Here is a 14507-nt window from a genome sequence, read left to right as displayed (position 1 = left end):
CTGCTCATCAGAACAAGGAGCCATAAACGAGGAGGCATTCTTGGGAGTATATTTACAACGGTCAACATTAAGTACAAGTAACTAATGCCCATGCCAAAGATGTGCAACTAAATCTTCTTAACCTTTTTAACCCTGCCACTATGCCTTGGTGTTCCCTGACATCCACAGTGCAGGTGGAGGCAGCCTGCTGACTGCTACGCCTTTGTCTGTGATGCCTTTGGGGATGCTGAGAGCTGGAGAGCCCTGGTTCTTTCGGGGTCCTGCTATATGGCAGTGGCACCCCCTGTAGCCTATGGAGCCAAAGCTGCTGGGATCACAGGAACAAGGGCTTCGAATGGGCCGGACACTCCCAGAGTTACCTGGATGGATGGCCCCAGGGAGTGCACCTGTTGATCCTTCTCCCTACACGGGTGCCTGAGGGCCCCTGGCTGACCCCTTGAGAGGAAGGTGCAGCTGGATTGAGCTCAGGATGACCCTCCCTTCTCTCATGTTGACACTATTTGCAAGTGCCTCAGCAATGGAGTTCATCTCACACAGCAGTGCAGGATCAATGTTCAGGACCAAGGTGTCCATGGCGGCCGCCATCCTACCATTGTTGACCTCGGCGTGTTGGCGTGCCGGTGTTATCACCTCAGACTGAAGGTGGACGGACTCCTCCATCGTGCCTTGCAATCTGAGGAGCACAGCGGACATCCCTTCCTGATGTTCCCGAGCTTGCCTTTGCAGTTCCAGCAACTGAGGTATAACTGAGTCCAGTGGATCCTCATGTGGCTCAAGCTCAGCAGATTTCTGGCCTCCAATAATCCTCCGAGTGATGGACACCTGGGAATTCTCTGCTGCTGCCTGCTGTGGATCAGACAATGCAATGTGCTCACCAGATTGTGACCCCAAGGCTACTCTAGAGCTAGGTCCCACCGAGGTGTGTTTCTCTGCACCAGCGGAGGGTGTGGGTGAGTGCTGAGATGGGTTTTCAGTTAGGGTGTCATCAGATTTTTCTTCCCTTGGAGGTGTCCTTGGGGCTTGAGTCGAGGACTTGACTGCTTCCTAGGCATGTCTGTGAAAGCAAGGAGAGATAATTAGTGCATGGCAAGGGTCTGCAGAATAGGGGAACTCACTCACAGCAGCATCATCTGGTGGAAATTGCACTGCTGGATTCTCACTTGGTTGAATGCTGCCAACCTCACCATCAGCACAGGAACGGTCCAGATCGTCGTCAGCCAGACTGATGGCTCTATTTTCAAATTCTTTGAGGGCCTTAATGTCTGGCATTCCTCCACCAATGTGGGACCTCTCCCTTTTGTTGTGTGCCAGCTTGTGCATGAAAACAGATGGAGAGAGTGTAAGCAGGATGCCTGCCAGGGCAGATTAGAAGGATGCCTGGCATGTGTGGCTGTTGAGTGGTGCCATGGGCTGGATGAGGACACTATCTGCAGGGCAGATAAAGGTGTGTGTGAGAGTGTTAATGGTGATGTTCCTTGAACTGACAATGAATGAGATTCCTGTGGATGTGTGATGGGTTTGTGGGTGTGAGGGTTGAGAGTGATGAGGACAGTGAATCACCCTGGTGGAACATAGAACCTTCATCCTTTTTCAGCATTAAGTGGCTGTCCTTTTGCAGGATGTTGTCACTGACCACCCACCACTGCCTCCCATGCTGAACTGGTGACCTTGCTTGCTGGTCTTCGCTCAGAGTAGGGGTACCAGACTTTGCAGCGGGCTTCCACTGAATCCTGTAGGTGCTTGAAGAAAGTGTTGCTAAATTTGAGGGGAGCATGTTTACCCCCTTTGGCAGCCATGACTTTCCAGCAACTTTTGATCCATAGGAGAGTGCTAGCTCTGTGCGTGGCTGCCCTTTGAATATGGCGCCCAGGTCACATAAGGCCTGAGGTCATGGGGGGGCAGGTGAATCAGAGGCTACCCCACCAGCGATCTGACATGAAGCCCGCGCCTCTATGTTTTTGAGACAAAGTGCTGCACGATATGGTGGGAAAAAGCTGCCACTGTTGTAGGCGGGTCAAACGCCCCTTTTCCCGCCCGACATCAGACTTGACTGATTTCTGGGGTGACTCTGCCCAAAATACCAAAAATGGCAAGATTTTGAAAAGTGTAGATGAGTAGCATGACCTTTGTTACTTGAACATAAATCCTTAAAAGTGAACATAAAGCAAGCAATCATGCTGGAACTTTATAAATCATTTGTTAGGCCACAGCTGGAGTCTTGTGCACAACACTGGGCACCGCAGTTCAGGAAATGGTACAGGGGAAATTTAGCAGCATGTTAACAAGAATAGGCACTTCAATCATGAGGAGGGGTTTGGAAATGTTATGACTGTTTTCTCTTGGAACAGATAAGTTTAAGGAATGATCTAATAGAGACTTTCATGATGAAAGGTTTTGATAGAATAAATAAGATGAAAACCCTCTGGTGTATGGGTCAATAACTAGAGGTTCCAGATTCAAAATCATTGGAACAACATCTAGATGAGGAGAAATTATTCAATTGAGTTGTCAGGATTTTGAACATTTGTCCTGGGAAGGCGGTGGAAACGACCCCATAAATAATGTTAAAGGGAAGTTGGTCAGGTACTTGAAAATGAAGATCTAGGGTTTTAGATACAAAAAAAAATGGGGATGTGGGACTTAACACAACTACTCTTTTGAAAGGCATGATGGACTGAACGGCCTCCCTCTGTCTTGTAAGTTTCAGTAGCAAGAATAATTGAGCAAACCAACCCCCACCCCCACCAGTGGTCACATTCAGCCAGGCAATACCGTTTTATGATGAAAGAGATGTTTATCTTGTAATGCATAATGTATTACATAGAACAAGATTTCTTTTTACTCATTTACAGGATGTGGGTGTTACTGGCTTAGGCCAGCAATTACTACCCATCCCTAATTTCCCTTGAGAAGGTGGTGATGAGCTGCCTTCTTGAACCACTGCAGTCCCTGTGGTGTAGGTACACCCACAGTGCTGTTAGGAAGGGAGTTCCAGGATTTTGACCCAGCAACAGTGAAGAAACTGCAATGTATTTCAAAGTCAGAATGGAATGTGGCTTGGAGGGGAACTTGCAGATGGAGAAAACAAAATTGGAAAACATTCAGCAGAATGTGACAGAAAGACAGATTGGTTTTTTTGTAGTTTGTTTTCGATTTGTTTTGTCTCAAGCTTCCTTCTGTATACTTTGTTTGAATGCTCTCTCATTGGGCCCAATTAATGTGTTTCAGTTATCATTTGTGCCAGATTTCAGTAAATATACTGATCAATGCCACTTGATCGAAAAGCTTCCAGATTTGTTGGGCATTAACATGCTTTTTGTGCAAACATCTAATCACAAATTAAAGGTTAAGCTTTTTCTCCAGTAAGTATACAATAGTTCTCAATTCTGCTGGGAGTTTAAATCATTTACAAGTTTTATATATATAAAAAAATTACACTGCTTTAGATGAAAGAAACATGGATGGACTGTTTAATATTTACTATAAACTAAGTAAACACAACCTTGCAGATATTATTTAAGCTGCAAGTGGACAATAGTGGACACTTATTTGGTATTATTCACATGGTAAAATGTTTGTTCTCATTTCTGCTGTTGAGAAAATTGCAGTAACATTTCTGGCTTTGCATGCCTCAAATGCCATTCTTTAAAATATGTTTCTTGCTATTGTTCCTTGAGAGATGTGCTCTACTGTGTCTCCATAGTTCTCAGAATCTTCCAGCATAAAATATAGTTATTTGGTCTATCCTGCCTATACTGACTCATTGAAAAAACTGTACAATTAGTCCCAGTACCCTGTTCTTTACCTATAGCCCTGCAAATTTTTCTTTAATCACAGTTAGAAATGCAAATTGCTCGATGATATAAATGTATCACAATTTAGGCAGAGATACATTTCTCCGATTGAAAAGCAGAATACTGCAGTTGCTGAAAATCTGAAATAAAAACAGGAAATGCTGAATAAAAGCCTCAGCAGATTAGGATGCATCTGCATAGAGAGAGAAACAGTGTTAACATTTCTTGTTCCACCCAACCCTTGCTCAAAACCTATTACATCTCTAACTTTCCCCCTATTCTGATGGAAGGTCACAGGCCTGAAAAGTTAACACTGTTTCTCTCACTGCACAGGTGCTGCCTAGCCTGCTGAGATTTTTTCCAGCATTTTCTATTTCTCCCATTGCATTGGTAGCTGATAATGTGGACAGACTGAATGGGAGAGACTGTCAAGAAGGGGATACTGAGGCGATGGGATGGGTGGACTCAATGGAGGCGGATCTGGAATGGAACCAGAGTACTCAAGGTAAGGGCGGATTGGTTGGGAAGAACTTTAGGCATGCTGGCCAAAGAATTTGGAGCTGGAATGATCTATGGTTGGAAAAATGTGTGTGAATGTCTTATTCCATTCCGCTGGAGTGGCAGCTCTTTATTCATGGATGCTGATATTACATGTGTTAATATTGGAAAGAAAGATCCAGTGGAAGAGACCAAAAACCAGGAAAGACAACAAATTTAGACACCAGTTCCATGAGAGATGATAGGGCTGAAAACTCAAAACTTACCGCATTTGGCAATTTTATAGATTGTTTTATGTAAATTAGTTTTTTTCCTCTTTTTAAGTTTCTTTCAAGGTCTATGCACTTGGTAGGCTGAGGAACCAACATGGCAGCTTAAGGAAATCAGCTATTCGGTGATTTACAGAAATTGTTGATTCTTGATTAGTAGCTTTCAAAAATAGATCAATTGTGTATGTAGTTGGTGCTTTTTCATTTTGTCCATCCCTAGTTGCACTGAAAAAGTGGCGAAAGCCATTCTTGAGCCATATGTCGATGCTAGTTACAATTGAGCGGCTTGTAAGGCCATTTCAGAAGACCATTAAAAGCCAAATGCACTGTTGTGAGATTGGAGTCACACATAGACCAAGGTGGGTGACAATGACAGTGTTCCTTTCCTAAAAGGCTTTAGTAATCATTTGGGTTATCAACAGCTTCATGGTCACTTCTTTCCCCTGGTGTCAGTTATTTTTCAAACCAAATTCAAATTCTCAAACTGTTATGGTGCAATCGAACTCCTGTAATTCATGGCTGGTAGCTTTTCCTACAGGTATAATAGTTTGTGAGCAGACAAAGAGTACGTTTCTAATATACAAATACAAAGTGAGCACTTTGTGTAGTGCAAGGTCCTTTATTACTCAATGAGTTTGTGGGTCCTGGAGTTTACTACAGTTTGTGTTTGTTACTGTAGAGGTTTTGATGGCCAGAATTTTCGGCTCGGGTGCCTGCCGAGCTGTCAAAGGCCTATTAAGGCCATTTAAAAACTAATTAAACTAATAAACTGAGCTGCCCGTCCAGCCTTAAGGTTGGTGGGCAGGCGAAGAGCTCAGGCGGCCTTCGCATTTTTCATAGAACCTCATCCACGGGCGGGATGAAGTTTCATGAAGGGTTCATGAATTGAATAACATTTTTTATAAAAAGTCATTGACATGTCCCAGCTCATGTGACACTGTCACATGAGGGGCCGTCTTAAAATTTTTTCTTTTCTTCATTTAGATTTTTAAAACTTAAACTAATCTCCGAGGCACCTGCGTGGCAAATGGCGGTGTGGACCCGATCAGGGGCACCAATCGGGTCCGCCTCCGCCCCGCACAACCCCCCCTGATGGGGGGATAATTCTCATCCATGGAATTTTGGCTGTTTGCAGGTAACCTCAGTTCTATTTGAGATTCCTATCTGGAAGGCACACACGCACACAGTAGACAAAACTAAAATTGGACACCTTCTCAGCATGACTGAATATTCATTAACATTTATATCCAGGTTCATACAAAGTGAGTAATTGGTGCTCCATGGGTCCACAGGATAATTACAGATAAATGTTTACCAATCTTGCTAATACCTTCAGAGCAACATTAGCATAGTCAGGGTGGGATTCAATAGCATCATGGGTTAATGACCAATGCAAGTTTAACTTAACCTCCACAGGCAATTACAATGATTAAATCCCATCTTTAGGTCTGGAATTGACTTGAACCCTTACAGCAAAAAGAGAACTGATGTAAACTTCATAGTTTCACTACTGCCTTGTTTCTCCACCCTAGTCACTGTATTTCTTTCATCACAAAGACTGTCTTACTTCCATCTCTGTAATATTGTTTGCATTCAACCCTCCTCAGCCTGCTGCTGAAACACTCATCCATGATTTTGTTACCTCCAGATTCAGATATTCCCAATGGGCAGCCTCCCATCCTCCACCTTCCATGAACTTTGCTTCCCAGAACCAAATTCCATTTGTCTGTCTTTGTTCCCCTACATTAGCCCCCAATTCCCAAACCAAACATTAACATCTATCTTTGTAATCATCCACAGCACTAAAATGCTCTGGGGGTAAAATATTGAGCTCAGCGTACGGATGTAAAATGACGCGCGATTTTGTCGGATGAACGTCCGGATGTCATCACATAGTCCTGCGATACTTCATTCAGCAGGCGTCCGCCGAAGTTGGCAGCGCACCCGCTGACAATTAAAGGCCTATTAAGGCCATTAAAAAAGTAATTACATTCACATTTACGCTGCCCGTCCAACCTTACAGTTGGCAGGCAGGCGAAAACGTCAAGCTGCCTTTGTGCTATTTAGCAAACCTTATCCATGGGCAGGTGAGGTTTCCTAAAGCAAATAAAAATAAAATTAAAATTTTACACTTGAATTAAAAACATGTCCCTGCTCATGTGACAGGGTCACATGAGGGGACATGTTTTATGACATTTTTATTTTTTTTGTTAGTTTTCTTAAATAGCGCTTCATCTACCTGAGACAGCTGTGTGTGAAGTTCATGCTAGGCCCACTCGCCCTCCTACCCCCACCTGCACAGGCAGCGCTTAGCGCTGCAACTCACATTTCATGCTGAGTGGGCCTTAATTGGCCCGCCAACATAAAATTGAGGTGCGATGCTGATCATGGCTGACAGTCGGCTTCCCGAGCATCCCCACCAAGGGGAAAATTCTGTTCTGTGTTCCTCTGATTGCGGTTCTTGTGCAACTCTTTTTCCCTTTACCCCACCATTTGGCAGCTATGCCATTCAACACTTAGGCACCACAATCTGGAATTCTCTTTCTAACTTCATTTGCTTCTCTTCCTTGAATACCATCCTTAAAGCCCACCTCTTTGGCCAAGCTTTTGGTCATCCCTCTTAAATCCTTCCTTTCGCTTAGAATCCATTTTTCTCTCCTTACACTTCTATGCAGTACCTTGGAATGCTTTCTTAGGCTAAAAGTTTTATATAAATGCAGTTGTTAGTGTAATTATGTTTAATACAGGGTAACAAACTCCCTACATTTCTTTGCCAGTTTTATATCCTGTCACAGTACATAACCACAACACAAATGTATTTTCTTCAGTTTTATTTTTTATAGAACGTGTCCAGAAAGGAATGTACAAACAATCTTTGAGAATTGTGATCACAGAGTATGTATAAACTTATATCAAACATTCCCAAATCACACACACACAGAGAATGCCAACAGCAACTGCCAAAGAATTTCAACTGAGTTTCTAGTCAGACTCAAGATGATTACTGATCTTGGATCCCTGTCAACCAGCCATACTTTCATTGGTGAGATTTTATCTGCACAGTAAATGTCAGAAGAAAAAAGTAAACATTTTAAGCATCCTGTCCACAATGGCTGAAAATTGTACAGTAATTAAAATACCAATTCTTTAGATAATGCATCTGTTCCCACACATTTTATATTCATCACCTTAGAAAACGTACATAAAAATATTGTTTTATTTTTGTTGAAGTAGACACAAACAATTTACAACATTAGAGATCTATGTACTTTGTATAAAGGGAATGTTTTAATTTGCAGAAGAAATGCACAAAAAAATCAAGTCTAGAAAATGAAGAATAAAATAAAGTTAAAGTTGATTCACATATTCAATACCAGACTTATTTCAAATCAAGTGCAATATTTGTCTTTTGGGTCTATTCCATACCTTCAGTAATATACGTTCATCACCTCTTAAGAGCATTTTTGATTTCCTCATCTTCATATCTTAAACAAATTACTAGAAATAAAAATGTTGATGTTTTATCTATCAAGCGCATTGATATTAATCAGCACCATATAAAATAGAAAAAAATGTAATAGAGCATGTATGCTAAACTCTCAATTTATAGTATTCAATTAAACCAGAATAGAAATGACCCCCACAGAGAAAGTCTCATTTTTATATATAAATGTGTGGCTTAACAACAAACAAAAGGAAAAAAGAAAGTTCATTGCAAATAAATCTCTGGATATTCAATTATTTATGGCTTTTTTGCAACATGGCAAAAATTGCAGCTCAAAGCAGACATTTCCTCACAGAGGCGGTTAAGGTTGTTGCAGTCCATTTCCTGCAGCCTCATATTAATTTTATGGCAGCATGCATGTTGCATATTACAAGTTATTTTGCTTTGTTTACAGCACGCACATTTGGATTAAAATAATGAATATTTACTATTCAATGGATACTATTCAAAAGGTCCAAATCATATGCGCTACTTTGTTTGTTTCTCAACAGCTTAGCTGGCTTTGCGAATAATTGGCAATGGATGAGCTTCGCTGTTGAAGATCCAGTGGTCTAGTGGAAGGAGGTCATCGTCAGAGAACATCAAATAAAGATACCTGGAGGCAAGCAACAAAAAATCATATTAAAACAGATGAGGGACATAATGTAAGGACACATTGATTTTACTACACATACGGGGCTCAGCATTTGAACAGTCATAGGTAACATTATTGATGTGTAGCACATAAACATGATTTTAATGTTGCTACAATTATGAGGTTTATAAGATTGTTATATTTTGGGACTGTCTCTTAAATTGAAGGTAAAATGAAGATTGCCCTGGAGATGAGCTTTGAGAGGGGAAAGGTCTAAGGTATCCCTGAAAATTCACAGACAAGGTTAGCCTACCAAGATCCCAGAGAGGGAAAGCACCTATAGGCAGCAGGATGTATTTCACTAATCAGGAATGAAAGTGGGAGTTCATGCTTGGATCGAAAAGACCAAATGCACAAGGAGTGGAAATGAAGCTGGAAGGTTCGCCAAGCTTATGCTAGAGGAAGTATATTCAGGGAAAAAAAGCTCACTGTGAAAGACAACTCTAAAATTACCAGGCTGGGAAAGAAAATGAACAGAAGTAAACCATTGGGAGCGAAGAATCAATGTTAATATGTAAAATTTTAGATCCCTCCAAAACTCTTAACAATGCCATTAACATGGAGAGCTGTGAGTAGCACCTATATTCTTAGAAGTCTTTTTAAAGTTCAACATGGGTCTTGGCTTGACACTAATTTTCCAAAAAGGAGATCTGTAAAAGCAAGTTTTCAAATCAAATGCTCACATAGTTCCACCTTTAGCAAATATTAATTACCTTTTTTTATCAGTTTTAACATATTCATATGAACATGGCAGCTACACACAATCCTGTAGTAGATGATTTTGTGAGATACAAATCCTTTTTGGCAACAGAAGAAAACAAATCAAAGGATTCTCCTTTTACTCTCCTGAAGTAGCTAAGTTGGCACAAGTTTATTATTAATGCTCAGGTGAATTCACTTTAAGAGTTGTTGAAATGTACCCAATCCTATTAATGGTAAGTTAATACTGAACGGCTCAAATCTCCTTTTGTGGAAAAATTTGTTTATTCCAATATGCTTTAAAAAACAACATCCTGGTCTAATATGAAGAAATATTATCATTTCTTCATAACTAAAGCTTGAATTTCTCATGAATGAACACTTTTTAAAAAATTCATTCATGGGATTTGGGCTAGGCCTGCATTTTTGCCCATCCCTAAATCGCCCTTGTTCAGAGGGCATTAAGAGTCAACCACATTGCTGTGGGTCTGGAGTCAAATTTAGGCCAGACCAGGAAAGGACAGCGAATTTACTTCCCTCATTAGTTAACCAGATGGGTATTTATGGCAATCAACAATGGTTTCATGGTCATCATTAAACTTTTAATTCCAGATTTTTATTGAATTCAAATTCCACCATCTGCCGTGGCGGGATTCAAACCCAAGTCCCCAGAGCATTGTCCTGAGTTTCTGGATTACTAGTGCAGCAACAATACCACTATGCCATTGTCTCCCCTTAACAAACAATTTAGTAACTGACTTCAAAAGTACTTTATTGGATGTATGACAATTTGGGGCATCCTGAAACATGAAAGGTGCGATTTAAATGCAAGCTTTGCCTCAATTCAAGAGATCGGGACTTAAAGTAGCAATAAAAATTGATGTATCATTACTCCCTTGTTTACTACGAGTTTTGTTAAACCTCATTCAAAGAAGTGTCCTAAGTAGGGGGTTTGGGGGGATGCGGGTGGTTGACAATACAAGAAATTAAATAGGGTACGTTCAATCTTCCACTTAGCTGTAGCCAAAAATCTTTAAACACAGGCATTGTTTCAAAAAAGTTAAGAATACCTTCCTCAAACATCTGCTTCACCCTGGCTTTGAAATGTACTACTGTCTGGACAGTGGGACAGAGATTCTGATAGTTTGTTACATATCTAAGACCTAGGGATGAAGGGAATGTAAATGAAGTGTGGTATAACCACTTAGTCAGGTTCTTGGGCCAATTCAGAATTAAAACCTCAAATGTAAATATTTTCACTTAGTTCTATCTGCATACACAGTGTTCCCAAATCCTGGACGGGGAAAAGTGAAGAACAGCAGATTATATCCAACACATTTTCCATTGTGTTGAATGGTGCAATTAAAAATCAGGTTCTTGAGTTTGTGTTACTTTTGTGTTGCCAATATTTTATTGAGGGGGCCACACTTATAAATAGACCAGTAAATGTTCATACTATTGAAGGTACAATGCAAGAATTATAAAATGTCAAGTTTTTACCCTTTTTGCTCTCATTGTTTGACGTTTTGTTTGTTGAAATAATTCAGTATCGAGAGCTATATTACTTACTATCTTGGACTGCAAACTTTGCTATTAGAGTATCTTGTGGAGGCACTCAGCATTGAAGCACAAGGAACAGGGTGAAGATGCTGTACTTACATGATACATACCCCCAAAACATGCCAGAAAAAGTTAGGGCCAGTCCATTCCAGTGTAACATGGAAAAGTGGAGTCTTATTCTTTAAACTTCTAATTATTGTTGAAGGTATTAAAAGTAAAAAGGCATATTTTTAAAAAACTTGTGTCTTTTATCTCTCTCTTTCAATCCCATCTTTCTTTCTCTCACTGCATTTCTCCTGCTCTACGTAATTTGGTATCAGATTAAATATTTATAACTGGTTCAGAATCAGTAATGATTCTTCAATCTGATTAGTTAAGGAGATACAGAGTTACTAGAACTGTTCACATAGGACCCAGGTACCCTGTAGAGGGAACTGCAGTGAAATGGCTCACTAATCACAGCAAGTTCCAGTACAACAGCCCGTCAAGACTTTGGGAAAGAGCAAGTGTAACAAATGGCGTTTGCCACTCACTGAAAAACATGACCCATTGTTGCATTCTTCATAAATCTAAAAATTATTTTTACAGCCCATTGTGTAGCTGTAGGCAAATATTGCTACGTCCATGATACTGCAGAAAGTACCAATGAATAGCAGATTTTGTTTTGATGATATCATCAACTACTTGCAAAAAATTTTCCATTGGTTTCTACGCATGGAGAAATATTCAAACAGCAAAAAAAAAATCCATTTACTTCACACAATACCTGCACACAGATGCATAAAAATAATTGCAATATTTTCCTTTTCTTTAATTTGTATTTTCTAATGGCAAATAAGAAGTCACACAAAGTTTGACAAAATAGACCATTACCGTAGCCGATTATTTTGTTACAGAACAACTAGTAGGTAAAGAAACAGGAACTGTAGCAGGCTGAGGAGGATAAATAATTTGAGAATACCAAAATCCTCCAGAAACCTAAATAATTGCTTAGAATCTCTATGAATTGAGCCTGTCATTATGATAAAGAAAAAGATGACAGATGCAAGTGGTCATCTGAAAATTTTACCAGATATATTGTGCAAGTATTCCATATTTCATAGAAAAGCAGTTTTAATTGAATTTGATTGCAGTTGGACTACTTATTCTAACGTATAGAAAGCCTCTTCCTGCATCCACACAACTAGGCTCGATGTTAATAGCATGTGTAACCTCTACCTAAGTTCTTTCTTTTCACTTCTTGACTTCTGAATTTAATTAGGATGTCCTTGGCTATTCAGAATTGGAGACTGATTCTTGGCCCAATATCACTTTTTTTTCAAAAATGATATATCCTCTTTTTAGATCATACTCATATAAAGCTTTATATATACACACACACATACATATGTACCAGTGCTACAAATGGTAATTACAGACACTTCAGACTAGTAGCACTAAATCAGTTAATTTTCTTCTACTTACTTTAGAGTTTCTGCCAGAAAGAAACTCTGCTGCACATCGTCATGTGTTGGTTGGCTAGAATAAACGTCTCTAATCCCAGAATATCCAGCAGCTACTCTACAGGTCTTCTCCAGTGCCTAATTTGCAAAGAATATTATATAATTGATGACTCCTTTGCCAAAAAAGTTGTTAAATCAGTTAAATGACAAAAACAATACATCAGATTCAACATTCTTTTCAATCCAAGGACTATAACATGCTGAAAACTCACAGCAAACACCCAAGTGTATCAAGTTATTACAATTTTTACACAAAAATAGATTTTCTCTATGCAAAATCAATCTATTTATTGCATTATAACCAAATTGATCAAAAGTCGAGGCAAATAGCATTGATATATTTAAGGGGAATCTAGGTAAGGGTATGAAGGAGAAAGGAAGAGAAGGGTATGTTGATGGGGGTTAGATGAAGAATGGTGGGAGGAGCTTTGTGTGAAGCATAAACACTGTTGGGCCGCATAGCCCACTTTCTATGCCCTAAATACTTTGTAACACTTAATTTTGACTAATGCATTGTACACAATAAAATACTTCATTTAAAATAGAATTTATGCAGGATTGCTTCGCTATTAATATTGTTCCATCAAAAAAAATAATACATTCATATTTTGTGAATATATGGATGAAATTCACTTGCTTAAGCCAAAGGTAAACAGATTATTAGAGGGAAATAGATAACGATGTGTGCTAAAATATTGTTCTCTCTTAGGGATTGAGCACAACCAAGATTGATGGATGAAGGGTATCTCTCTCTGGCAACTGCAGGGGACCTACCTGACATGAGCTTAAATCCAGTTCTAGTGCTCAAAGTCCACTGCGTAAAGCCACTCAAAATTCTGGGCTGACTTGTCAATCTAAGTGAAGTGGGTTAGAATGGTTGCAAGTGCAGGAAATTAAAAGAATTAGTCTGGTGCAATAGGTGCTATTCTGCACTAAGTGATTCAAGGTGTATTATTGGGGCAGAGAGCTTTATTCAGCATCCCACCTGTAAGTAGTTAACACCAACACTGGGATCAAAAAGCAGAACTGTCTTCCATTTGAAGCACCACTATCTTTTGCTTAATAATTAAAAAGAAACAAAAATTATGCCAGTAACAGTCCCAAGCAGATTGGCTAATAATATGTGCAAATAACTCCATGGAAATAATTAAGAGCCAATTTCACAAACACGTGCTCCTGGCAGGGAGCTTCACCCACTCAGAATGCATATTGGGAAATTAAGGACCACTCCCCAAAATTGAATTACAATAAAAAGGCAGAAAATATTGAATTTGTCATTTCTCAATATGTATTCCTAGCAGGCTGAACACTCTGATCTATAATCCTATTACTAATTTCAATAGTTAACCGTTCCTGTTTTAACATATCCTCGTAAGTACAACAGAAATTGATACATTAAATTTGTCAGTTAAATTAAGAACTTTACAGAGAAAATCTTGCTGTGTCTGCAATGGTCTTTGGTCAGCACTTCTTATTCTCATGCTACGTAAATGGCACTACAACGATTAAGACAACTAACCTGCATATGTTGGAACTGCTGAATTTGTGACAATGAGTGGCTCTTGTGTAGCCAAAATGTTCATCCATTGGAGAAGCAGCTTTCACAATGTAACTCTTTCGAGTACAAACCCATTTCCATCTGTTTCAGATGAAGTTACATTTTTTCATAGTTTGCCATTGTGAGATTTGAACTCTTGATACTCTTTTGAGTAAACCTGTTTCCATCTGTTTCAGATGAAGTTACATTGTTTCATAGTTTGCCATTGTGAGATTTGAACTCTTGATCTTGGGGTTACAAACCCAGTACCATAACCACTTGGCTATTTAGGCCAAGCGCTTTCACAATGTAACCACAACAATTCAGATAGCTCATTACTTATATTTCAAGTTTTGTTTGTAAACACTATAATTCTGTGAACACAATTGAACTGGTTATGGCAGTTACCTTAAAGTAATCAACTGTTAATCATGGGGGCATTTAACATCACTGAGATGACTGTGAATGAACGTGAAAGTAAAGCAATGTATGAGTAATATGTTTCTTAG

At 39.5% G+C, this 14507-nt stretch overlaps 1 protein-coding gene across 1 annotated transcript in view; it reads right to left on the bottom strand.

Annotated features, from left to right (window-relative positions):
• Nucleotides 1-7377: 7377 nt before the first annotated feature.
• man1a1 (mannosidase, alpha, class 1A, member 1) overlaps nucleotides 7378-14507 on the bottom strand; it is a 517794-nt gene continuing 510664 nt past the window's right edge. Inside the window, exons 11-12 of the mRNA XM_041187990.1 lie at nucleotides 12424-12539; nucleotides 7378-8661 (exon numbers count right to left, since the gene is read on the bottom strand). Of these exons, the coding sequence (XP_041043924.1) occupies nucleotides 8559-8661; nucleotides 12424-12539 (219 nt within the window). The 3' untranslated portion in view covers nucleotides 7378-8558. The remainder of the gene's footprint in view (nucleotides 8662-12423; nucleotides 12540-14507) is intronic.

This window comes from Carcharodon carcharias, chromosome 5 (genome assembly GCF_017639515.1).
Source record: "Carcharodon carcharias isolate sCarCar2 chromosome 5, sCarCar2.pri, whole genome shotgun sequence".
Classification (NCBI taxonomy): Eukaryota; Metazoa; Chordata; class Chondrichthyes; order Lamniformes; family Lamnidae; genus Carcharodon; species Carcharodon carcharias.
Note: the sequence above shows the minus strand (reverse complement) of the source record. Positions and strands in the feature narration are given on the sequence as shown.